Raw genomic sequence first — 24,733 nt, 5'->3', positions numbered from 1 at the left:
GCCTGGTACTGCCCCACGAACTCTCTTGCAATTGGTGTTAGTCGGCGGCAAAAAAATCGGGAGAGTACATTGTAGACGGCGTTCAGCAATGTGATTGCGCGGTAGTTGTTACAATCCAGCTTATCGCCCTTTTTGTAGATGGGACACACGACACCTTCCATCCACTCCTGCGGCAGAACCTCATCCTCCCAAACCTTGGTAATCACCCAGTGCAGCGCTCTAGCCAGTGCCTCACCACCGTGTTTAAACAGCTCTCCTGGTAGTTTGTCAACTCCAGGGGCTTTGTTGTTTTTCAACCGGCCGATCTCCTCCTGGATTTCCTGGAGATTCGGAGCCGGAAGTCGCATGTCCTGCGCGCGTGCTCCTAGGTTCATTACCATACCGCCACCGTTGTCTGCCATATCGCCATTCAGGTGCTCTTCGTAGTGCTGCCGCCACCTTTGGATCACCTCACGCTCGTTAGTAAGAAGGTTCCCGTTTATGTCCTTACACATATCGGGCTGTGGAACGTGACCCTTACGTGAACGGTTCAACTTCTCATAGAACTTTCGTGCGTTATTAGCGCGGTACAGTTCCTCCGTCTCTTTACGGTCTCGATCTTCCTGCTGGCGCTTTTTCCTCCGGAAAATCGAGTTTTGTCTGTTCCGCGCCCGTTTGTATCGTGCCTCGTTCGCCCTCGTGCGGTGTTGCAGCAATCTCGCCCATGCTGCATTCTTCTCCTCAACTAACTGCTCACATTCGCCGTCATACCAGTCGTTTCTCTGATCCGGAGCCACCGTGCCTAGTGCAGCGGTTGCGGTGCTTCCAATGGCGGATCGAATATCTCTCCAGCCATCTTCAAGAGATGCTGCGCCTAGCTGCTCTTCCGTTGGGAGTGCCAATTCCAGCTGCTGCGCGTAGTCTTGGGCTAGCCTACCGTCTTGTAGCCGCCCAATGTTTAGCCGCGGCGGACGACTCCGACTGATCACCGTCGAGAGTTTTGAGCGCAGGCATACTGCAACGAGGTAGTGGTCGGATTCAATATTCGCACTGCGGTAAGTGCGTACGTTCGTGATGTCGGAGAAGAATTTACCGTCGATTAGAACGTGGTCGATTTGGTTTTCCGTTACTTGATTAGGTGATCTCCATGTGGCCTTGTGGATATTCTTGCGGGGAAAGAAAGTGCTTCGGACTACCATTCCGCGGGAGGCTGCAAAGTTTATGCATCGTAGGCCGTTGTCGTTCGATACGGTATGCAGACTATCCGGTCCGATGACCGGTCTATACATTTCCTCCCTTCCTACCTGAGCGTTCATGTCACCGTTGACGATTTTGACGTTCCGCAGTGGGCATCCATCGTATGTCTGCTCCAGCTGCGCATAGAACGCTTCTTTCTCGTCGTCGGATCTCCCTTCATGTGGGCAGTGCACGTTGATGATGCTATAGTTGAAGAAACGGCCTTTTATCCTCAGCTTGCACATCCTTGCGTTCATTGCATTGTTATGTAAGTAGGTAGGTAAAAAGGTAGTGTTTATAGTTTTGTAATATTTAGACACGTAAGGTAAATAAAATCTCAATTTTTAGTTTTTAGTCTTTTTCAACACTTTTAGTGGATTTTTAACAATTCTCACTTCTTTCTTTTCATCTGCCAGATTGATATCATCTTCTCGAGCATAGAAAGATCCCTTCAATGCTGCTTTTATTGGGTAATCGCCAATCGGTCAACATTTGTGTCAATTGGTATTTACTTTTAACTCGGCCAAACAGCCAATACAATATTCGGCCAACCGGAGATCGGATGAATATTGCTTCGTGCTACAAATATTACTTTACAATAACATAAATTTACTCACTGACGCTATAAAGCAAAAAAAAAAATAGATTAATCCACCTAGCGGTGATGATGTCTTTCTCGCTCATTATAAAATGTGTCGAGAAAAATTCTTTAGTGAGGTCAAGTAGAACAAATAATGGTTTTTGACTGTCATATAGACTTCCAAAAATGTGGCAAAATTGGGTCTTGAACAAATCTTATCAAAACTGTCATAAAATCGGGTGTAGACGAAATCAGGGGTAGATAAAATTTGAACACGCTAAAAATCGAGTCATCACTGCATTTTGTACATATTCGTTCATTGAATTATGCTTTGACAGTTTCAATGTAAAGAATTGAAAATAGTTTCATTTGAAGTTAAATTGTAAACAAATAATCAATCAGAAGCCCGAATGCGTCCATTCTTGGAACAATAAAAACCGAAAATAGTGAACTATTTAAATAACACATGTTCCAAATCTGGAAAAAAATCTCGGCATCTTCGAACTAAAACTATTTTGAGAGCCTATTCCGACCACAAGCTTTATCAGGATAAAGCTTAATAAGGAGGCACTTGATGTCAAAACTGTCGTGTAACATCTCGTAATCTAAACAGACTATAAACGTCACCTCTAGAAAACCAAGAATATTCTGACAACTTCCTATTCAAATTATTATTTTGGCGTTCCTCGTCATCATCGGATAATAGTAAAAGAGTAGAAAATAGGATTACCTATAAACTATCCCTTAAAACCACAAACGCTCATTATTTATTCGTTTAACGATAATTCAAACTACGGACAAAATTAACTTAAATCCTATTTTCGGTTGCGTAAAGCTTGTGGTAGATAGAAGTGGGTTAAGCCGGAATCTAACTGGGTGACGTGATACTTTGAACTGCTCTGATTAAAGCAGAACTCGTCATGTCATAGCTTACATACCAATTGAGGCACTTACTCCAATGTACGTGTAATCAGTCCTACAAATGGTTTTCAAAATTCCATCATCCGAGCTAGCAATTTTTCAAGGTTTTTTAATCATATATCCACGGAATTCAAATTGAACATGAGTTATGAAAAATGGTAATCTAAAGATTGAGGGTAAATAAACGGTTAAGTCCAAAATGCAGGTATAAATCTTCAAAAGAGTTTCAAAATAAACCTATAAGCTATTTTCGGAAGAAAATAAATGGTGGAATATATAAGGAATTTATGCATTAGGAAGAACCCCTCAAGGGCCCTCCTTAGCCGTGTTGTAAGATGTGCGACTACAAAGCAAGACCATGCTGAGGATGGCTGGGTTCGATTCCCGGTGCCGGTCTAGATAATTTTCAGAATGGAAATTATCTTGACTTCCCTGGGCATAAAAGTATCATCGTGTTAGCCTCGCAGTTAATAACTGTGGAAGTGCTTATTGAATATTAAGCTGGAAGGCGGCAATATCCCAATGGGGGATGTAATGGCAATGAAGAAGAAGACTAAGAAAACCTTAAGTAATTCTGTGAGAAAATCCTTTGAAAAAATCCTCTGCGATGGGATAGTTACAACTCGTCTTATGACAAGTGATTTAAAAAAAACTGATTGAAACCTGTCTATGTGATGCTTCGATAAGTAAATTTTCTTGGTGAAAAAATCGAAAAAACTACAGGGGTAAATACTCCGCCAGTCCTAAGCAATTTCATCGCCGCGACGACGACAACTAGTCGCCGCGATTCTAACGTTGGGTCGCTGCAGGCAATGTTCCATTTACATATCCATATCAACGGCGACAGGATCACAGTCGCCAAGCGATAGAATCCCGTCGCGTGTGCTTGGGGGAACCTTAATTCCTAAAGCAATTTTTGGAGTAACATTCTTAGGTATTCCTTGAGAAATATCATTCGATCATTCACAGGTTGCTTTCGGTCACTTATGGTCTTTAGTTGGTTGTAGTCTTTGCACACGCAAAAAAAGCGATCATGAATTCGTGAACTAACGAGTTCACTGTGTATTTTTTCAGGAACAACAGTCACGGATTTGGGAATAAAGTAACGTTTTCTGGAACGTTCAGGAAAACGTGACTGATGTTCCCGAATCCATGAACTTAATCACGGTGTATTTTTGCTGGTTCACGAATTCGGGAACGCTTTTTTTTGCGTGCACTCGTATATCATAAGGCCAACACTATGATAGACTTGGATCGAAACTCAAATCCAGCCATTTGCATCGTAGTTTCGCTTCGAAGCTGCCTATTTTATCGAAGGAAGGCCCCATCATTGCATTAACCTTTCAACGTTTAAAACTAGTGAGAATAATATCAATTCACTTACCTTTTCTAGTCTAAGTAACTCCATATTGGAAAGCTTGGAGTCCGGGGGTAGTCTTATGGATAGGATGATATTTTCATCGGTGATGTTGAATAATGTTAATATACAAGAGGTCTGGAATTAGAATCAAAGAACATCGCATTGTATAAATCAGTACCCTGTCCAGCACGGACAACAACAACATTTTTTCCCACCTCATTGTTGATATGCTGCAGCACATATTGCTGCAGCGCACGAACAGCGTCCTGAACTCCTAAATTAGTGTGCGGTCTTAACAGTGCTTCATCGGTAGAACTATAACCTAGTAACAGAAAGATTCCGCCTGCGGAAGACAAACAACAAAAGGTGAGAATCAATTACAAGTCTACATTATGTCTAAAGATGTATACCTGGCAGCGAATACTCCCCAGGCGGTGGTCGCATGCAGATGAACCTGCCCGAGTAGCACAAACATCGCCCCCGGTAGGCTTGGTACGCTGGCGCAGCGTGACTGTAGTATGCCAGCGACGTTCGACACGGTGCCAATGGTACGCACAATGCGTGACACGACAGCGACAGAGTTTCCCCTGCCCCGCAGGTGCACAGCTCACTGCACTCGGCGTCGTCCATCATGTAAAGCTGTTGGGAAATAGAAGCCGTTAGACTCGTTGTTACAATGGGCAATAAGGAAACTGGCTCTTACCCTTCGGCTTTTCCCTTCCGCAATATGCTGATCGGACTGCTGCGAACGTTGAACTACGCAGTACCCTATTGAGGAAAAGAACGCAAAGTTAGTGTCTGATTCGTCCAATGGCAGCCACGGAAACTCACGAATAGGCACCGGTGTAGTCGTCGGCTCCGGGGTCGTCGTAGTGGTTGTCGTCGGAGGAAACGTTTCGAGCTCGGCCTCGGTCGTTAGCATCTGCAGCACCTGTTCGTCGGGTCGTTGGTGGGTGATCTTATTGTTGCCGTTCGAATGCCGATACTGTTCGTCTTCGTCCCGGTCCTCCTCTTGGTGGTCCACTTCCGGATAGGGATGCGCACCTTTCCCCCTGGGTTCGAACTCTTCGGGACGAGGATCCAAATCGGTCCGAACTATCAACTCGTTACCTTTGTGTACAAGGGTTTCCGGACGGGTGTCCGGGGTTTCGATGTAGTTGGTTTCGATTGGCTGCGCCACGGTTGGCTTCGGACGGTACTGTTGAGGGCGAGAGTTCTAAGTTATTGGCGATAAATTAGATAAAATAAAAATAAACTTACGACAGGTTTCGGTTTAGTAGGTGGTGGAGTAGGGGGCGGGGTGCTGCGAGTTGTTCGCATAGTTGTCGTCGTTGGTGTGGTAGTCGTTGTTAGCAATCCTAGCTCAGCTAGTCGTTTCAAGTGGAAATCTTTCTGGGATTCGACTGAAAATACACATTGGACTGTTTATTGTTGAACCCAGAACTGATAAAACTAAGAACTCACCGACACAAGGATTCAACCAGAGCAATCGCTGCCAGCCGAGACAGTCATACAGTTGCTGCACTTCCGATCCCTGGCAGGCACAGTTTGTCCGAAGCGGTGTACCGAGAATACCCAGCATGGCTTGCCTGCAAGCACTGGTCCTTCCGGCGCACTTTTTCGTTACACTATCCACGGCACAGGACTGCTCAAACACTTCCAATCGAGAGCGGCAGTCATCATCTTGACGGCACATTTCGGCTACAGCATGACACGATGGTGGTGGACTAAACAAAGCCCCGTTCGATTCCTGCGGAGTGAGGTTCTCCGGTGGTCGCTGAGCGCAAGCCGGATGCAGTTTCTCTTGAGCAATCATGCAACTGTCGTGGCGGTTTGGGGTTTTCCTAAAATAAGAAATAAAATCGTTAAAACGACCATGGAATAATGAATAACTTGCTTGACAAACCTGCACAGACAGAATGCAATGTCCAGACTAAGATCGTCGTGGATGCCTTTGTAGAAACTTTGAAGCGAGTTCATGCAGGCGTTGCGGTTGCACCGATGCAGGTCACAGTGCATCATTACCGTTTTGAAGGCAGAGTAGCATGATGAATCCGATCGGCACGAGTCCATGGCCAGATGGCAAGTGCTCTGCAATACAAAATACAAAGAAAAGGGGAGAATATTTAGTGGTCAAGCAGTTTACAAGAATGATCTGGGATTCTGACGCAGAGATGTGTCTCGGTCAGAAAATCGTCATTGGCAGCATTTTCAGCGTCACGCCTGAACGTAATTATGTTTTTATTGTGGGAATATTTTTCAGGATTTTACCGTTTTTTTTGTCTTTGCGTGGAAATTCTTCTTCGTCGTGGGTAAACTCCACCTAAGCAAGGTAGCAACTTCTACAATCATTTTTTTAAATTCTTCCAAATGCTGTGCATGTTCAACAATTTTTTTTTAGATTTTTGTAGCTTTACGAAAAATCTTATTCTTGATCAGCTCAGATTATGACAAATAAAACATTTTTTCATAACTTTGCAACATAAATGAAAACTATGCGATTGAACAGCATAAGTTCCTTCCTTCATCTAACATGCACCCACGTTGAGTACTCGTTCTTTGGAATAAGTATACACGGTTACTATTAGGATGATTTATACTTCTTTTATATCCGTGTACTAAATCATTCCGCCGGTCAATGGACTTGTACCCATGCACTACTAGCTGGTAATGCTCACCTGAAAATGAATAAAACTCATCTCCGCTTCCTTCTCCTCGATATCGTCCGATCCGACTGGTTTGGCGATCGATGGCGGGCGATGGTTGGTTGTCCAGTTGATTGTATATTTAACACCGCCGGCGCAGGAAACGATGGTCAAAGGTTGATTCCGAATTCCACCCGTCCACGTACGGACAGTTACAGTTGATTGACGATGGCCACCAAGCGCGCGAGCCAAGCCGCAAAGTACCGGGGAAAGGAAGATAAAAAAAATGAGAAAAAGGAAATCCGGTCAGTGTGAAAGATAAATTCTCGAATCCCACCGGGATCACCTGGTAGGAGAAGGATAAATGATTCTATGTGTGTGCTGTACAGTGAGAAGAAAATTTATTGTATCATTGCGCTCCGCGTGCACCCAGTTTTTATCTCGTGTTCGAAGAAAGACAGCTCCGAACGTACCTACCGCTTTTTTGGAGAATTTTAAAACCGGGGGATTTATTCGTCAGACGTTGCTAAATGTTTTATTCACGGCCCACCGAAGGGTATAGCATCTATGATGAACCTTAGGGTATTGATTTGAGAGACATAAATATATAATGTCGTATTCCGGGAAACTGTGGTCCCTTGGGTCAAGGATACAAGATTGAAGGCATACTTTATTTCAAATCGTGTTTTCTGAAACCTTAATCTCAATAAATCTTCAAAAGCTGATCTTGTCATTTGTGTCGGTACATGATCTCACGTAGCAATCGTATAAATGTCTACACGATATAAACCACCGAGTTAACATTCAAGATTAAGATCTGAGTTTGGTTAAGTTGCAGAATCTTGACTGGTGTGAGGTGCCAAACACAAAATTGATTCTGAACAAAAGTGAATTTGGACTTCATAAGAAGAAGCAATGATGTGTTTGAAGTACAGTATCGATGATCTAAATCATTCTTATTACTTAAGAAACCGAATTTAAATTTGACTTACAGTGCCTTAACCTAATGAACTTTTTATTGAAATTCGATCAAGTAACGCAATCAATCAATCATTTTTAATCAAGGGTTTTCTTGTGTTTTATCAGCACATGAGTCATATTTCTGACCAGATGACAATCAAACAAATTTCAATTGGTGCGCTTTTATTGTTAAGAAAATTATTATGAGCATTTTAGTGGAATGTCTTCACTTCACTTCATTTCACTCACTTTCAAAAAACAGCTACTATTCGGCTCACAGTTAATTATATTCGCACTCATTAGCGTCAAGGATGGGACCACAGTCCACTCAATTGACATTGTCATGGTATACGGTCCGACCCAATTTGGATGGTTCGGCAAAAGTACTGCGTAAATGACCACGGCAGCGTGGTCGGTACACGTCGACCTAGACCAGCACCGGGAATCGAGCCCAGCTACCTTCAGCATGGTCTTGCTTTGTAGCCGCGCGTCTTACCGCACGGCTAAGGAGGGCCCCTGACAATATTTAAGGCCCGTTTAACAAGATCAGCACTGTCTTAAACTGCGTTGAGTCGTTCTGAAAGATGATAAAATTTTTGAAAACTAAATACGTACCCTAATTGACTGACTGTTGTTTGCAAAGATTGGAAATGAAAAAAACGAGCAATGGGTAATGTTTTTAACATAACCGCGAGCAGACGTAGGACTTGTATAATCGTAACGTAAATGTAAATATTTAACTTATAACTTTTGGGTCTATGGAATTTGATCAATAATGTTGATATTGGAAACGACAACTTCCATGCTGTGTATAATTATTAGCAATTTGTTTATTCAAAACTTCTGAATATAAAACTAATAATTAAGTACATAATTAGAATTGCTTTCTTTCTAACTGTTAAGCCCTTATTTACTCAAGCAAATGTAGGGCATTTATAGATTTCTTATTGATGATAGTATTTGAAGTTTAAAAATTATATTAATAAAATTTTCAGAATTGGGCAAAATATGCTATTTTAGGGGAACTGTCCCGTTTACCAAACGAAGAAATATAGCATCAATTTTTCGTTGCTTCTTTTTGCTAACATGCGTGATTACTGCTGAAAAAATCACAACAATAAGAAACATGTCAAGTACTTCTAATACGTCAACGAAAAAAATATTAAATGTTTTGATTCCAAACTCCGAATCTACGTCAAGTTTAATAATGTGATTTCTCAGAAAATAAAAAAACAAAGAATAAGATAATTTTTATTTAAATATTCTTCTGGAAATTATTTTTTGCGGACTTTTATAAAACATTCACAATACAGCGAAATTAACTAATCTAAAATGGGTATTAACACTATTGCTGATTGTGCATCTTTAATGCATCTGCGAATAAATGAAAGTAATTATTTTAATCAAGTTTTTATTTTCACCAGTGTAGTTGATTTTTTTTTGCTGGGGAAAGAACTGTTATAGTATAACCATGTTTTAATGTACGTGTCGTTTAGTACCAAGCACAACTTAACATATGGTCAGTCATATGACATGACTCGTACCTATCCCGGGATCATGTGGATTATGAAACCAATCACTTTTCGTGGATGAGCGGACCAAATCTCTCTTCTTCATCCAACACCGCTGCTCTCTCTGCCGTGAACTCCGAGCGATGCGAAGGGCGATTGCATCCATACCAACCGACACCACTGCATCCGACTATCATCAAGCACAGAATGACAAAAAAATGCGCCCACTTCTTTCATGCATATTCGCAAACCCACCGGCATTTCTACCGATGGCGACTGCATGCTGTGTAAGTAAACACAGCGAACGAACGAACGAAACGAAAAATGCGCGAGCAAAAAGCACGTCAGTACGCGCTGCTGTCACAAATTGTAATGACTCGCACACGGTAGGCACTGCTTCTTTTATACGCAAAGAAAATCTTGCGGTGGACCCGAAGGCCCGTGACATACCGCATTTTGATGTCCGTGTTAGGAATCCACGGGCTTGGTTAAATATGAAATTTTTGCTGTCTCTGCAAAAATTAAAATTTTCAACAGCTTATCGTTAGTAATCGTTTCGTTAATTAATTTCATGAAAAAATCACTTAAATAAAGATTATAAAAAAAAGTTAATAATTTTAAGTTTCAATGAAATATGCAAATTGCTGGAGAGTGTTCGAGTCGATTGATATATAAATCCTAAAAATCCATCGAAAGATAAAGGCGCTAGTAACGTTCGAAAGAAAGACGTAAGTCCTACGTCAAAAAAAACGAGCGCTTATCATTCACTGGCGATCTTCGAAGAAAAAGCAACAAAATGACACATTTACATGACAAACAAACATAATAAACAATAAGTTGAAAGATTTACACATGGTGGATGTTCAGTGAAAATCAAAACATTTTCTCATACTACACTACATCCTGATAATGAAGAATATCTAATATTGATTTTCCACTAATCATTTTCTTTGAAGCTTTTGAACGTAAGAGCAGTTCGTGATCAACTAAAATGACCAACAATGCCAAATAATTCAATACTAAATTTTCAAAACGACTTATCTGCTTTCGTAAACAAATATTCAAACGCCGATTTGAACAATCTGATAACAAATCCACGCAAACCAACACCACCAACACAATAAGCCTTCACATATGTATTGATGGTGTTAGTTTGCGCGGGAGTACTATCAGATACGCCAAAACAACGTTGGAATCTTTGTTTACAAAAGCAGAAAAGTCGTTTTGAAAATTTGGTACTTAATTATAGTGTGAAAAGTTTTGCTAATAGGATGATATTCAGCAAAACAGAAACTTAACGACATCAGACATGAGTAGTGATACTTCATCTTATGACGATGTTTTCGATGCTGAGATAAAAACTAAAACATTTTGATACAATGGAAAGGTCAAGATCTAGTTGCAACCACCAGGCACGTAAGTGGTGGCTGCGAAGTGCTGTCGATAAAGGCATGGTTTTGAAAAGAATACAAAATCTCGAAATCCTGAGGAACAACGAGAATCTATGGATGAAAGAGAGTAGGGCCGAAGGCCACTAGGCTAAAAGTTGTTTGGAAAATTAGAACACTTGGCCGAACAAACCATTTGCCCGAATAAGTTATTTGTGCCGAATAGGCCATTTGGCCGGAAAAGTCATTTGGCAAAAAAGGTCATTTGGACGAAAAGGTCATTTGGCCGAATAGGTTATTTGGCTGAAAAGATCGTTCAGCCGAATGTGTCATTTGATGTCCCACATCTCACTTCTCACCATTAAAAATGAGAAATAAGTAGTAAGAAGTGATGAGTGAGAAGAGGGGCGTCTCCCTCCTCACTTTGCTTTTTTTCTTTCTCACGCAGTGAGAAGTGATAAATGAGAAATGAGTGGTGAGAAGCGAGGGGAGCCGAAAATCTCGCGGCTTGGTCGAGATTAAGGAGTACAAACAAAAAATGGATGGGATAGGGCCTGGGGGTTATATTGATGTCCGTAGGTAGCGTTGATGCAGTCTGTTCATGATGATCGGTGTGGTGCAGACAAGAGACAAAATGTAATGATACAAGCAAAACGTTTTTACCGATCGGAGTGGGTGAGAACAAGGTGGACATGGCCCTACAAATCGGAGGACAGGGGATTAAACAATGACGTAGATGTGCTTCAAAAAATTGTGAACAAAGACCATGTACCATATATCAAGCTTTCCCAACACATCTCTAATGCCCGCTTGATTAGGTTTTCCTTTGGGCCCGGAGGGATGCATATAGATCGGACCTGGCAACATCGTGTTAGGGACAGTACCAGAGAACGTGATTGATGTCCTGATAGCCTGCCCCACAGACCGCATCGATTGCTGTCCGCTCTCTCATTACCCGAGATCGAGCAATGTGAGAGGACCCATACCAAAGCGATAGTGTAAAAGCGATTCGATAGAGCACACACCTAAAGATATATCTTCGATTCTTGAAAGAGAGGTGATCGAAGTAAAACAGGTTCCACGATCTGCACTGAACAAGTGTTTCACTGCATCAAGTCATCGACTGCTTGTGCATTAGGTGCGTCGTGCCGAGTGCTGTGGTTAGGATTCGTTTAAATCAGCGGTTCTCAACCTTTTTCTTGTTAGGTACCCCTTTGAACTTTTACATTCATTAAAGTACCCCCTTTGCAATTCAAATTCAGTTTATACATCAAACTTCCTATAAGACGTTGATGGCCTTTGAGGGCTTCCAAGCTTCTTGTAAGTAAGCTTCCGCCCTACGTGAAGAGAGCCTTCCGAGCCTCTTGAAGGGAGGCTTCAGAACCTCTTCAAAAAAGAATTTCGAACTTTTTGAAGGGAGGCTTCAGAGTCTTTTGAAAGAACGTATCCGAGCCTCTACAAAAGATGTATCCGAGCCTTTTGACAGGACGTTTCCGAGCCTCTTGAAAGGAGGCTGCTGAGCCTTTTGAAAGAAGGCTTCCAAGCCTTTTCAAAGAAGACTTTCAAGCCTCTTGAAAGGAGGCTTCCCAGTCTCTAGAAAGGAGGTTTCCAAGCCTCTAGAAAGGAGGCTTTCAAGCATCTAGAAAGGAGGTTCCTAAGCCTCTAGAAAAGAGGTTTCCGAGCCTCTACAAAGGAGGCTTTCAATCTTTTTGAAAAAAAGTTTCCGACCCTGTTGAGAAAAGGCTTTCGAGATTTTTGAAAGGAGGCTTCCGAGCCTCTTGAAAATAGGCTTCAAAAACTCTTGAAAATAGGCTTCTGTGCTTTTTGATAGGAGGCTTACAAGCCTCTTGAAAGGAGTCTTCCGAGCCTCTTGAAAAGAAGCTTCCAAGCCTCTAGAAAGGAGGCTTCCAAACCTCCTGAGAGGAGACTTCCAAGCCTCTAAAAAGGAGACTTCCAAGCCCCTAGAAAGGAGGCTTCCAAACCATAAAAAAGTTTTCCGACCCTCTTGAAAGGAGGCTTGCGAGCCTCTTGAAAGGAGGCTTCCGAGCCTCTTGAAAGGAGGCTTCCGAGTCTCTTGAAAGGAGGCTTCCGAACCTCTTGAAAGGAGGCTTCCGAGCCTCTTGAGAGGAGGCTTCCGAGCCTCTTGAAAGGAGGCTTCCGAGCCTCTTGAAAGGAGGCTTCCGAGCCTCTTGAAAGGAGGCTTCCGAGCCTCTTGAAAGGAGGCTTCCGAGCCTCTTGAAAGGAGCCTCTTGAGCCTCTTGAAAGGAGGCTTCCGAGCCTCTTGAAAGGAGGCTTCCGAGCCTCTTGAAAGGAGGCTTCCGAGCCTCTTGAAAGGAGGCTTCCGAGCCTCTTGAAAGGAGGCTTCCGAGCCTCTTTAAAGGAGGCTTCCGAGCCTCTTGAAAGGAGGCTTCCGAAGGAGGCTTCCAGGCCTCTAGAAAGGAGACTTCCAAACTATAAAAAAGTTTTCCGACCCTCTTGAAAGCAGGCTTCCGAGCCTCTGGAAAGGAGGCTTCCGAGCCTCTTTAAAGGAGGCTTCCGAGCGTCTTGAAAGGAGGCTTCCGAGCCTCTTGAAATTAGGCTTCCGAGCCTCTTGAAAGGAGGCTTCCGAGCGTCTTGAAAGGAGGCTTCCGAGCCTCTTGAAAGGAGGCTTCCGAGCCTCTTGAGAGGAGGCTTCCGAGCCTCTTGAAAGGAGGCTTCCAAGCCTTTTGAAAGGAGGCTTCCAAGCGTCTTGAAAGGAGGCTTCCGAGCCTCTTTAAAGGAGGCTTCCGAGCTGCTTGAAAGGAGGCTTCCTTAAAAGAGGCTCGGATGACTCCTTTCAAGACGCTTGGAAGCGTCCTTTCAACAGGCTCATAAGCCTCCTTTCAACAGGCTCAGAAGCAGCCTCCTTTCAAAAGCCTCGGAAGCTTTCTTTCAAAAGGCTGGGAAGCCTCCTTTCAAGAGCATCGGAAGTCTCCTAAAAGGAGGCCACTTGTAAGGAGACTTCCACGCTTCCGAGCCTCTAGAGAGGAGGCTTCCTAGTGTCTTGAGAGGAGGCTTTCGAGAAAAGGGTTTCGAGTCTTAGAAGCCATTTGAAATAAGTTTTCGGAGGCTCTCGAAAGGAAGCATTCGAGTTTCTTGAAAAAAGGTTTTCAATCCTCTATCAATGAAGCTATTGAGCTTTTCGGAAAAGCCTTCAAATATCTAGGTTAAGAATCTAGTTTTGGAATCTAAAAATACATAATTATGAAAACTGTATCAACAAATTTTATTGGAAACGTAATACCTCCGCCATTATACTTTTTGGTTCAAGGTACCCCCTGGGGCTGTAAAAGGTACCCCCAGGGGTACATGTACCTCAGGTTGAGAACCGCTGGTTTAAATCATCTGACATTGAAAAATATACGATTCAGTTTATATCATGTGGTTTTGTGTCATTTTATTGAAAGACCTCACCTGTAATATTCATAATTTTATGGTGTGCACTCAATATGGCAATTATTTCGCTAAGGAAATACGGTGAGTGCTTTACCGTCCTCATTGAACGGATAGCCTCTATTGAACTGAGACTATCCGTAAAAATGAAGTATTTATAAGAGGGAAGAGAGGCAATTCACTCTAATGCATAGTGTGTAGCTGCTAATTCTGCAACATATACGGAACAAGGCTTTTGAAGTTTTCGAGCGGCGCTATGCAATTCGTTGAAGACACCAAATCCAGTGGATTCATTTGTTTTTGACCAGTCGGTGACATGCAACTGACATTGCTATATTTACTTGTGGAAATGTGTACTATACATACTCCATTCGGAGAGGATCTGGAATATCACAGATTTCTTCTCTCCTGGTCAGATCAAAAACTACAATAGAACTGGAGGAGTCTAACAAGCAACTATTATTTGGAACATTCAAAGAAGGGCCAATCTCCAGGCTCATGTACGAGAGTGCCTCCAAACTTATTGTATGAGTCGAGTTCATACCGCCTAATGCGATACGGAGGGTGTCAGACCATTAGGCCGAAGGCCGTTAGGCCGAAGGCCATTTGGCCGAAGGTCATTAGGCCGAATGGTCATTAGGCCGAATGGCCATTAGGCCGAATTAGCAAAAAGAAGCAAAAAGTGAAAATGAGAAGTTCTTTCTTCAACTTACCCCTTCTTCCTTCTCCCTTCTTGCATCCTCCTTCTGCTATCTGCCTTCTTCCTTCTTCTTTCTTCTTTCTTCCTTCTTCCTTCTCCCTTCTTCCATTCGTGCTTCTTCCTTCATTCTTCATTCTTCCTTCTTCCATCTTCCTTCTTACTTCTTTACTTCCTTCTTCCTTCTTACTTATTCCTTTTTCCATCTTCCTTCTTCATCCTTATTTCTTCTTCCTTCTTCCTTCTTCCTTCTTCTTACTTCTTTCTTCTTCCTTCTTCCTTCTTCCTTCCTTCTTACTTATTTACTTCCTTCTTCCTTCTTCCTTCTATCTTCTTCCGTTTTCCTTCTTCCTTCTTCCTTCATCATTCTTCCTATTTCATTCTTCCTTCTTACTTCGTTCTTTCTTCCTTCTCTCTTCTTCCTTCTTCATTTTTGCTTCTTCCTTCATTCTTCATTCTTCCTTCTTACTTCTTTGCTTCCTTCTTCCTTCTTCCTTCTACTTTCTTTCTTCTTCCTTCTTCTATCTTCATTCTTCTTCTATCTTCATTCTTCTTTCTTCCGTCTCCCTTTGCTCTTCTTCTTTCTTTCTTTCTTTTTTCTTTCTTCTCACTTCTTTACTTCCTTCTTCCTTTTTCCTTTTTTCCTTCTTCCTTCTTCCTTTTTCCTTCTTCCTTCTTCCTTATTCCTTCTTCCTTCTTCCTCCTTTTTGCTCTTTTCTTCTTCCGTTATACTTCATCCTCACATCGCACTACTCACTTCTCACTGCCCAGTTCTCATTCGGCCTAATGACCATTCGGCCTAATGGCCTTCGCCCTAATGACCTTCGGCCTAATGACCCAGCATCGATACGGAGGCATCGATGTTGAATGCGTTCGAACTTCAATATGTGAGAACTTCAACCGCGAAAGGTGGCTTGGAAATAAAAACAACCGTATTCGATAGCCGTCAAAATCGTTGTTCGATATAGCTTGTACGCATTAAGTTGATTTTTTTTTGGTATTTCTGATACAAATGTCTAATGTTAATTCCCCAGGTGCCTTTCGAGTCGAACCAGACCCCTAAGTATTTATGTGAAACGCCTTGAAAGATTTTCTTACCTCTAAGATGAAGCTTTAGTTTTGCATGCGTATGCTTCCTAGAAGGGTTAGGGACAAAAGGTCGAAAAACAAAAGGTCGAAAGGACAAAAGGTCGAAAAGACAAAACGTCGAAAGACAAAAGGTCGAAAGACAAAAGGTCGAAGGGACAAATGGTCGATAGGGACAAAAGGTCGAAGGGACAAATGGTCGAAAGGGACAAAAGGTCGAAAGGACAAAACGTCGAACAGGACCAAAGGTTGAAAGGACAAAACGTCGAACGGTGCAAAAGGTCGAAAGGGACATAGGTTTGAAATTGACACGAAAGTGAAACGCAAAGAATCAATCTCGCACCAAATTGTAATGTTTAAGAAAAGAAATAAGGTTTTTACGCCTGTTTAAGCAAGACATGTGTTGATGGTCTACTCAAAATGGTCAATCAAATACACCAGCGTGGCTGCGGCGTGCTCTATTCTGACAGATCGTAGTGACATTCAGAAAACCTTGATATTCATGTATTATTGGCACTCTTTGGATGAATTTTATTTAATTGTTAAAAATAGTGAAAAATAAAAGAGCATTTTTTGCCAACTGTATAGGACAACTCTGTCTCGCGAAATACAAGCTTTATTCATTTCTTATTAACAATCTTTTTATCTCTTTCAGAACTATATAGATATTCATAATATTGTCTTATAGTAATTACTCCTTCTTTGAAAATTGCTCATTCTTCAACTTTGATTGATTAGATGAGTGCGTTATTTCTGCTTAAAGTTAAATGCATTTCATAAATTCTTTTGGAATACACCCAACTTGTTATCAACTTGTTCTTGATAGACCTTTTGTCCTTTTCGACCTTTTGTCCTTTTCGACCTTTTGTCCTTTTCGACCTTTTGTCCCGTTCGACGTTCTGTGCCTTTCGACCTTTTGTCCTTTCGACCTTCTGTCCTTTTCGACGTTTTGTCTTTTCGACCTTTTGTCCTTTCGACCTTTTGTCTTTTCGAACTTTTGTCTTTCGACCTTTTGTCCTTTCGACCTTTTGTCATAGATTCTCCTAGAAAGCTCAGTTTTCTCCAGAGAGAGTTCGATACCCAGATTCAATGCCCAAGTAGACAATTTTTCTAGAGTATCATGCAATGGTCCTTGTAGCCCCGGTTCCTGTAAAGGAAACAATTGCGTCATCCACAAGCTCTAACTTAAAAATTTGAAAGAAGGGGGCCTAAACATTAGCCCTGGGTTGAGACCCATGTAGCTAATTCTTGAAGTTGTTGAGTTTCCATTAGAAACGCTTATATGTTTCTCAGACAACAAGTTGTACAAAAAGTTGTTTCTTCTTCTTCTTCTTCTTCTTCTTATTGACATTACATCCCCACATCCCATTACATGAGGAAACACACCTAAGCCAAGTTACCATTTTTGCATTCGTATATCATGAGGCTAACACGATGATACTTTAATGCCCAGGGAAGTCGAGACAACTAACAATCTGAAAATTGCCTAGACCGGCACCAGGAATCGAACCCAGCCACCCTCAGCATGGTCTTGCTTTATAGCCGCGCGCCTTACCGCACGGCTAAGGAGGCCCCCCCGAGAGTGTATCCTGTTACCTCTAGCATTACGTCATCCGCGAAGCCTTCAATCTTCACGCCGGCCGGGAGACTTAAGCGTAATACTCCGTCGTACATAATATTCCACAGAATCGGTCATGTGTAGGTTGATGGTGGGTGTAGCATTGTCTATCATATCCTATGGGGTTACAGCATGGACCGTATGCTAAGTGCAATGTGAGGAAACACACCGACTGATGTGCCTACGAGTCGCGAGCGCATATCGCACCATATATGAAGCGGACTGCGTTATAGCTGGGATGATGCCGATAGACATACTCCTAGAGGAAGATGTGGTGTGCCTCAACGAGAAGGACTCGGCGCTAGTGCAACGTGTCAAGAGAGCAGCCTCGCTGCTCAAATGGCAAAGAGCATGGGTCACCGCAGTCAAAGGTCGTTGGACCCACAGACTGATTCCGGAGGTGTCCAACTGGGTTGGTAGAAACGATGGTCAGGTTAACTTTCACCTAACACAGGTGTCGTCCGAACCTGCTTCGCTAAATTCCTACACAGGTTTGGCTTCGCAGATTCTGCGGAGCACCCAGAATATATAGGTGAGGTAGAGTCGGCCGAGCATGTCAGCAACCCCGGACAATCTCGTCGAGAGGATGTGCCGGGATAAAGTTATATGGAATGCGGTGAACACAGCATCTCAACAGATTATGTCGAAACTGCAGCGGTGGTTTCGCCTTGAACAAAACCAACGACTGCAGTAGGGACATCTGTGGTGCAGTGAACACTTCGCTCACCCCGACAACTAACATGTCGCGGGTGGGCTGCGGGGACCTCCGTATGTAGATATACATAGAGGTAATTGCGTTTCATGCGCGGTAGTTTTTGTCGGAGTGCTCGTCTCCAACGTGAGATTATGATATGGACTGCTAAGTGACTATCATAGCTTGCAATCGACGGGTTACCACTCCCCTTGAGGTCGATGTTGCGTTGAGCGTTCTCAATAGTCCCCCCTGATGTATTGCTTTATTGCGGGCCGGGGAAACGGACTGGCCAAAGGGGTTTTGGTTATAGTGGGTCGGCTAAGAGTTACATGACATACCCTGAGTTAACCTCCTCAGGTGTCTGGTTGCAGATTTCCGTTTACCCTTGCTCAAGGAAAAAAAAGACCTCCTGTCTATAAGGCAGAAGCGGTAGTTACTAGACTGCCGAGCTCGTCTTTATAGTTTGAGAAATGTAGCAATTATATGAAAGAACAATTGCAGATATACGCGAACATGAAGCAGTTTGTGATGATTGCAGCACATGCGGATGTCTGGTAGCGAGCCTATGAGAAGAAAAATTTGGAAAGCTTCTAAGAGTTTACTGGAATCTGTAGGAACCACAAATATACGTACGTTTGCATGAAATCTTAGAAGTTAGAAAAAAAAGTCAGAAATTCGGAATAACATAATTCTTGAGATTTCTGATACCCCGTAACACCCTTAAAGATTCTTGGACGATCATAAGACTTGGACGAATTTATCTGAGGATGTCCCAAAAAAACTTTTGAAATTCGAGAGGATCTGCGGAAAGTTCTTGTTATTCCATAAAAGTATTCTATAGATTTGATAATCCAGTTTTTGTCCTACCCACGTCTCGAAACGTGGCCGCGCCTCTGATCTAGGGTATATATACTTACATATGATATGTACAGTCGCCTCTCCACCTCTCGATATTAAAGGGACCATCGAGATAGGGAGAGATCGAGGAATGGAAGGAAAATTGAAATGGCTGCTAGATCCAAAAAAGCTCGTTGCTATGAAAAGCGACAACAAAACAAGTGTCAAATCCTGTTGTTGATATGTTTGTTATTGTCCACAGATGGTCTAGTAGCCTAAAAGTTTGAACATATCGACATGGGGAGAGTGAATGCAGAACAAAATATGATCAGAACACATCGAGATAGAGAGATATCGAGATAGGGAGGTTATGGAGATGTAGAGTACCGAAATGTATGTAGATTGCAGGAACCGTGGAAACCATCGACATAGGGAGAGATTTCGAGATACAGAACATCGAGATGTAGAGAGTCGACTGTATATAAATCATACATATTAGAGATAGTTATTTTTTTGATTCAACATCCTGCATTGTTGAGCTTTAATTCTCAGCGGCAACCACCGGAAGACCAACACTGAAGGAATTTCCAAAAATACTTCAGGGAGGGTTTCCTGAGAATTTGAGAAAAAGGAATACCTGAAAGTGTGGAGGGATAGAATGAGGTTCTATATAATTTTTAGAGGAGGAATCCTCCATAATTTCTTAAAGGGTAAGCCCTCAGAGTTCTAGAGGAGGAATCCTGCAGAATTCCTGGAGATGGAAACACCCAAAATTTTTCGAGTATGAGTTTCCCAGAATTCATGGAGCAGAAATTCCCCCAGATGTTTATCAAACGAAAATATTGAGTATTCTCAATCAACGAATGAAGCATATTTTTATTTTTTTTTTTCTTTTTCTTCTTCTTCTATGTACATAAAAAATCAATTCTTTCTGTCTGACCCTTATAGACTTGGAAACTATTGAACCGATCTGCGTAAAATTTTGTATAAGGTACACCGGGGCAAGTTGAAACGGTTTTTTCAAAGTTGAAATTCGAAGTGCTGTAAAAAAATCACCCTTTGGTATATTTTGAATCCGTTTGCGGTGTTTGCTAGTTCGGGCCAAATATTATACATAAAAAATAAGCAACCTTAACAAACTTGTTTATAAATATTTTTTATGTTTAAATTTTTTTTTATATGCATCGTTTCAACTTGCCCCGCGAATCGGGGCAAGTTGAAACACTGTGTTATATTCAGACGTAAGCTAATTTTGCCGTATTAATAACAAAATATATGTACTCAGTGACACTCATAAAGCACGAGGTTGTAAAGGTGACTTTAAAACTGCCAGGATTCGCATAAGAGTCCCATGTAAGGTTTTGACGATTTTAATTTTCTTTCGCTGAAAATTGTCTCCTGTTTAAGAAAAACTGATGAAATAGTAGGCTTCGTTCTCGAAATTTGAAAACAAATCCCACTTTTATATCTTTGACACACACAATTCCCGTTTTTTAATAACGTTTCGGCTTACTCCATTCAGCCATCATCAGATATTGAAAAAAAAAATCCCACTTTTGCTGTCTCATATTCACTTTCATATTTACTCGCATAAAAATCAGATTCCAGATTTTGTTAGGTACTCTTTTACACAAAAAATAAACTTATGGTCCATTTAGTTGTCCCAGAGCAATAAATACGGATAAAGAATTTTTTTTCAATAATTTGGAAAGATACCAATTTTTTTCAATTTATTAATTTTTTTTGTATTACTTTATGTAAAACAAGTTTGATAAATTCAACTGAAAATTACTCAAGTCAGCGAAAATGACATGGGACTCTTATGCGAATGAGGGCAGTGTTCAACAAAGCCACAAGCGTATTTTCAGAGATCAAATTCTGGAGAACGCATTTCGCTGAAAATTTATCAAATTGATTTCCTCCTACTGGTGACCACTTGGATTACTATTCAGGATGCTTCATTAAATATTTGGTTCACTTGTATATTGCGCAGTTGATTAATTCGAGTGTGGCTTCTTCACAAATGCACATTAACTAACCAGCCATCATATCTCTCATAAACTCTCATTTTATTTTTCTGAGAGTCAGTGCTCGTAGATTAAGAATCTCAAAACTGCAGTTTAAGCATGACCCCTTTTCATTCTAGTGGAGATTGTAGGAGGGTTGCATTCATGACGGAATGGGCGGACATTTATTATATTTATGTTCAGAAGTTTGCATATTTTTATAAATTTGTGTTTTTTGAATGCATGTTTTTTGAAACCATGCTGAATTCTGGAAAAAAAATACTTTTTATTGCAAGGGTGACGTTTTGAATTGTTGTTTCAACTTGCCCCGCACCACGCATTTCTATTTGCCCCGATGAGTTGAACATGCAGAGCAATATCAAACAACCAAAATACAAAAATTAAAACGGGTCTTTCATCGATTTTTCATAATCATTATGCTTATTCAACATTGAATGATTACCTACCGTGAAAATTTGATGAAAAAACTTTTCCAAACATTGTTTTGAGACCTGTTTCATTGGCACGTCAAATAGTTGTTTTGGATTTTGCAAAGGGTGAAAAATAAACAATGGCAGGGATTTCCTTTGAAAGCTGCAATCTTTCGGGAATGGCAGTCAGAAGGTGCGTTTAGACGAGTAGTTTGTTGAAAAAAAATATCAGAGCATTCGGTCTTTTCCTATCTGAATTACAGCTTCCGTTTTAACTTACCCCGCATTTCAACTTGCCCCGGTGTACCTTACATGGGTTTCTCGGTCCGGGGAGGGCTCTTAAGATTATGCAAAACTCCTCCCTCCTCTTGAAGGGTGGTTTCCAGACAAATGAAACACAAATTTCTACAATGCTCAGGTACTAATTAAGCAAATGGAATTGAATATAGCATATGGAGATTTTTGGTGACAAGAAATGTTTCTATGATGGTTCGAGGCCTCTCCCCTTATGAAGGGTCAAATGAAATCAAATCGCAGAACAAACATTAGACAAACAATTAGTTTTGGGCGAGACGAAGTTCGATGGGTAAGCTATAATATAAAAGCTACTCGGGATGTTCAATTTTTCTTAAATAGATAAGTAAAATGGCAACTGAAGTTAAACCACTAAAAACGCAGAAACGCAGGACGTTTACGTCCCACTTCTTACTTTTCATAGTAGGTCAGAAATGATTAGTGAAAAGTGAGATCTTTCCTTTTTGACATGGGACTACGTCTGTGTTTTCTATATTAGGAGTACAGTTTGCGATTGTTAATAACTCAGCCGTTTCTCAATTGATTTTCCATTTTTTTGACCATACGATCGAGGATCGATCAATTATTTATTATTGAAAATTGGCAAACAGTTGAAAAAAAGTGAAACAATTAATCCCGTACATGAATCGCAAGCACAGACTTCAAAATCAATAGGTATTTTGGTACTTGGTATTTTAGATCATATCCTCAGTTCGTACAAGATTTAACGCAGAACGGACGCAGCGGAGCGAAGGCAGTAGCACGAAGGCGCTGATAGAAGTTTCAATGGAAAACTATCGCATCGATAGTCGTCGAGATGGTTGCTGCAGATCATCTTACCAGACCGATGGCAGCTATAGCTTTTGGTCAGCAGCGTCATGGTCATCCAGCAGCAGTGGCGAGTGTCTGTCGCCGAGCAGCACTCATCTGTCGCAACTATGACGCCGGTAGCTGCGGTTCCAGCAGAAAGTGAATCATCGAGTCGGCGTCACCGACAGCAGCAACACAAAGTGAAACCAACGCAGAATTCGAACAAACTTTTGCTGCTAGTGTAGTGAAACAAAAACCAATTCATCTCAGGACCAGCATTTTGTGTGAAAAAGGGGTTGATTCAAAAATGGCGTCTGTTGCGGTAAAGGCGCATTAGGGGAGCAAAATTGTAGATTGAAACGCTTAAAGGGTATCACAAAAAGTATAATCATGATTTTGATGCGCACGTAAGCATCATTGTTCGAGCAAAATGACGCGTACGCATGACTAGGCAGCTTGCTAATATCCAGTAACATATTACCATTAGCCGCGCCCTATCAGTGAAGTCTGTGACAAAAGGTCAAAAGTACAAAGGTCGAAAAGACAAAACGTCGAAATGGACAGAAGGCCGAAATGGACAGAAGGCCGAAAGGGACAAACGATCGAACGAGACAAAAGGCCGAAAAGGACAAAAGGTCGAAAGGGACAAAAGGTTGAAAAAGACGAAAGGTCGAAAGGGACAAAAGGTCGAAAAGAACTAAAGGTTGAAAGGGACAAAAGGTCGATCAAGAACAAATTGATAACAAGTTGAGTGTATTGTAAGAATTTTGTGAAATGCATTTAACTTCAAGCAAAAGTAAAACACTCATCTCATCAATAAAAGTTGAAGAATGAGCAATTTTCAAAGAAGGTGTAATTTTCATTTGGTTGAACAGATATATTCACTTCCTTCCTTCAATTCCTTCCAAACACTTAAAAACTATTTTTTTTCACTTTTTGAAATCTAGAGAATTATAAATAACATAATAGCGTCAACGTATTCCTATTCCGTTTTCCTATAAACGGTTAAGGATTATTTTCATACTAATACCGGTGGGTTATTTACATACATACTCATATACTCATATACTCAGACCGATAGTCCTCTAATGACATAAAACTTTGACCATGTTCGAAGAGGACTTTCAAGCATTCGGAGTATTCAAAAGACGGGAGCTTTGGACCATCTTTGGCGGTGTGCAAGAAGACGGTGTGTGGCGGCGAAGGATGAACCAGCTCTATGGCGAACCCCGCACACAGACGGTAATTAAAGCCGGAAGGGTACGATGGGCAGGACATGTAGCAAGAATGCAGCAGCCCTACAAAGATGGTGTTCGCTTCTGATCCAGCAGGTACAAGAAGGCGTGGAGCACAGCGAGCGAGGTAGGCCGATCAGGTACAGACAGAACGACTTGGCGAGCGTGGGTGGAGAGCAATCAAGGATGGAGAGATATGGCCTCGAACCGTGTATTGTGGTGTCAAATTGTTGATTCAGTGTTATCTGTTTAGATGTAAACTAAATAAATGAAAATGAATGAAAAATGTAGCTGTATGAGGTTTATTTTGGCTACAATTTTAAAACATTGCTAACTGCCAAAGTGAAGAAGGTCGTTTCAGAACACTGTTTGCTCCGACTTTTCATTGGTATCAGCATGCTTCCATGGCAGGATGCTAGAAATATGGTTTACGGAAAGAATGGAAATGAGTACGATTGTCGGGAAGGCGAGCTCTTTTGGTTTCCAGCAGTGATAGCGGATAGTTAAACAAAAATTCCTCCAGAAGTGATGAAACTTTTTTGTTTGCTGGAAAGCCACCAATTCAATAGAAACCATTCGCCTTTAGCCAATTGTGACACGCACTCTGTGATTTGGTAACTGTTGTACGAGTTGCACCATCCTTTGGTCTACTCTGCGCATCGCACCATTCGATTCGTAGCCAATCTTTTTAAAGAGCCATTCCGACGAATCGCGTCATCCGTCGGTCAATCCGTAGAGTTTCTTTTCTCTTAATGATGTAAAATCGACCCATTTTGTGCTTTCATCGACAAATCATACGAGAAGTGTTAAGGCTCCCCCAGATCAAAGCGATTTCATCGCCGCGACGGCGACAGCTAGTCGCCACGAGTTCATCGTTCAGTCGCTGCAGACAATGTACCACGTACGCTTCCATACCAACGGCGACAGAATCGGAGTTGCCAAGCGATAGAATCGCGTCGTGATTGTCGCGTCGCGTGTGTTTGGGAGAACCTTTACTCGTCGATCGCGCTAAACGTCGGTTTATCAACAAGCAA

General features: G+C 41.7%; 1 protein-coding gene across 1 annotated transcript in view; it reads right to left on the bottom strand.

The window, feature by feature from the left end:
* The window catches only part of LOC134204983 (uncharacterized), a 712,198-nt gene that overhangs the window by 10,170 nt on the left and 677,295 nt on the right, over nucleotides 1-24,733 (bottom strand). The window contains exons 9-17 of the mRNA XM_062679833.1: nucleotides 6,755-6,810; nucleotides 5,983-6,167; nucleotides 5,541-5,920; nucleotides 5,337-5,479; nucleotides 4,908-5,274; nucleotides 4,780-4,844; nucleotides 4,487-4,715; nucleotides 4,292-4,419; nucleotides 4,101-4,211 (exon numbers count right to left, since the gene is read on the bottom strand). Coding sequence (XP_062535817.1) covers nucleotides 4,101-4,211; nucleotides 4,292-4,419; nucleotides 4,487-4,715; nucleotides 4,780-4,844; nucleotides 4,908-5,274; nucleotides 5,337-5,479; nucleotides 5,541-5,920; nucleotides 5,983-6,167; nucleotides 6,755-6,810 — 1,664 coding nt within the window. The remainder of the gene's footprint in view (nucleotides 1-4,100; nucleotides 4,212-4,291; nucleotides 4,420-4,486; nucleotides 4,716-4,779; nucleotides 4,845-4,907; nucleotides 5,275-5,336; nucleotides 5,480-5,540; nucleotides 5,921-5,982; nucleotides 6,168-6,754; nucleotides 6,811-24,733) is intronic.

Source organism: Armigeres subalbatus, chromosome 1 (genome assembly GCF_024139115.2).
Source record: "Armigeres subalbatus isolate Guangzhou_Male chromosome 1, GZ_Asu_2, whole genome shotgun sequence".
Classification (NCBI taxonomy): domain Eukaryota; kingdom Metazoa; phylum Arthropoda; class Insecta; order Diptera; family Culicidae; genus Armigeres; species Armigeres subalbatus.
Note: the sequence above shows the minus strand (reverse complement) of the source record. Positions and strands in the feature narration are given on the sequence as shown.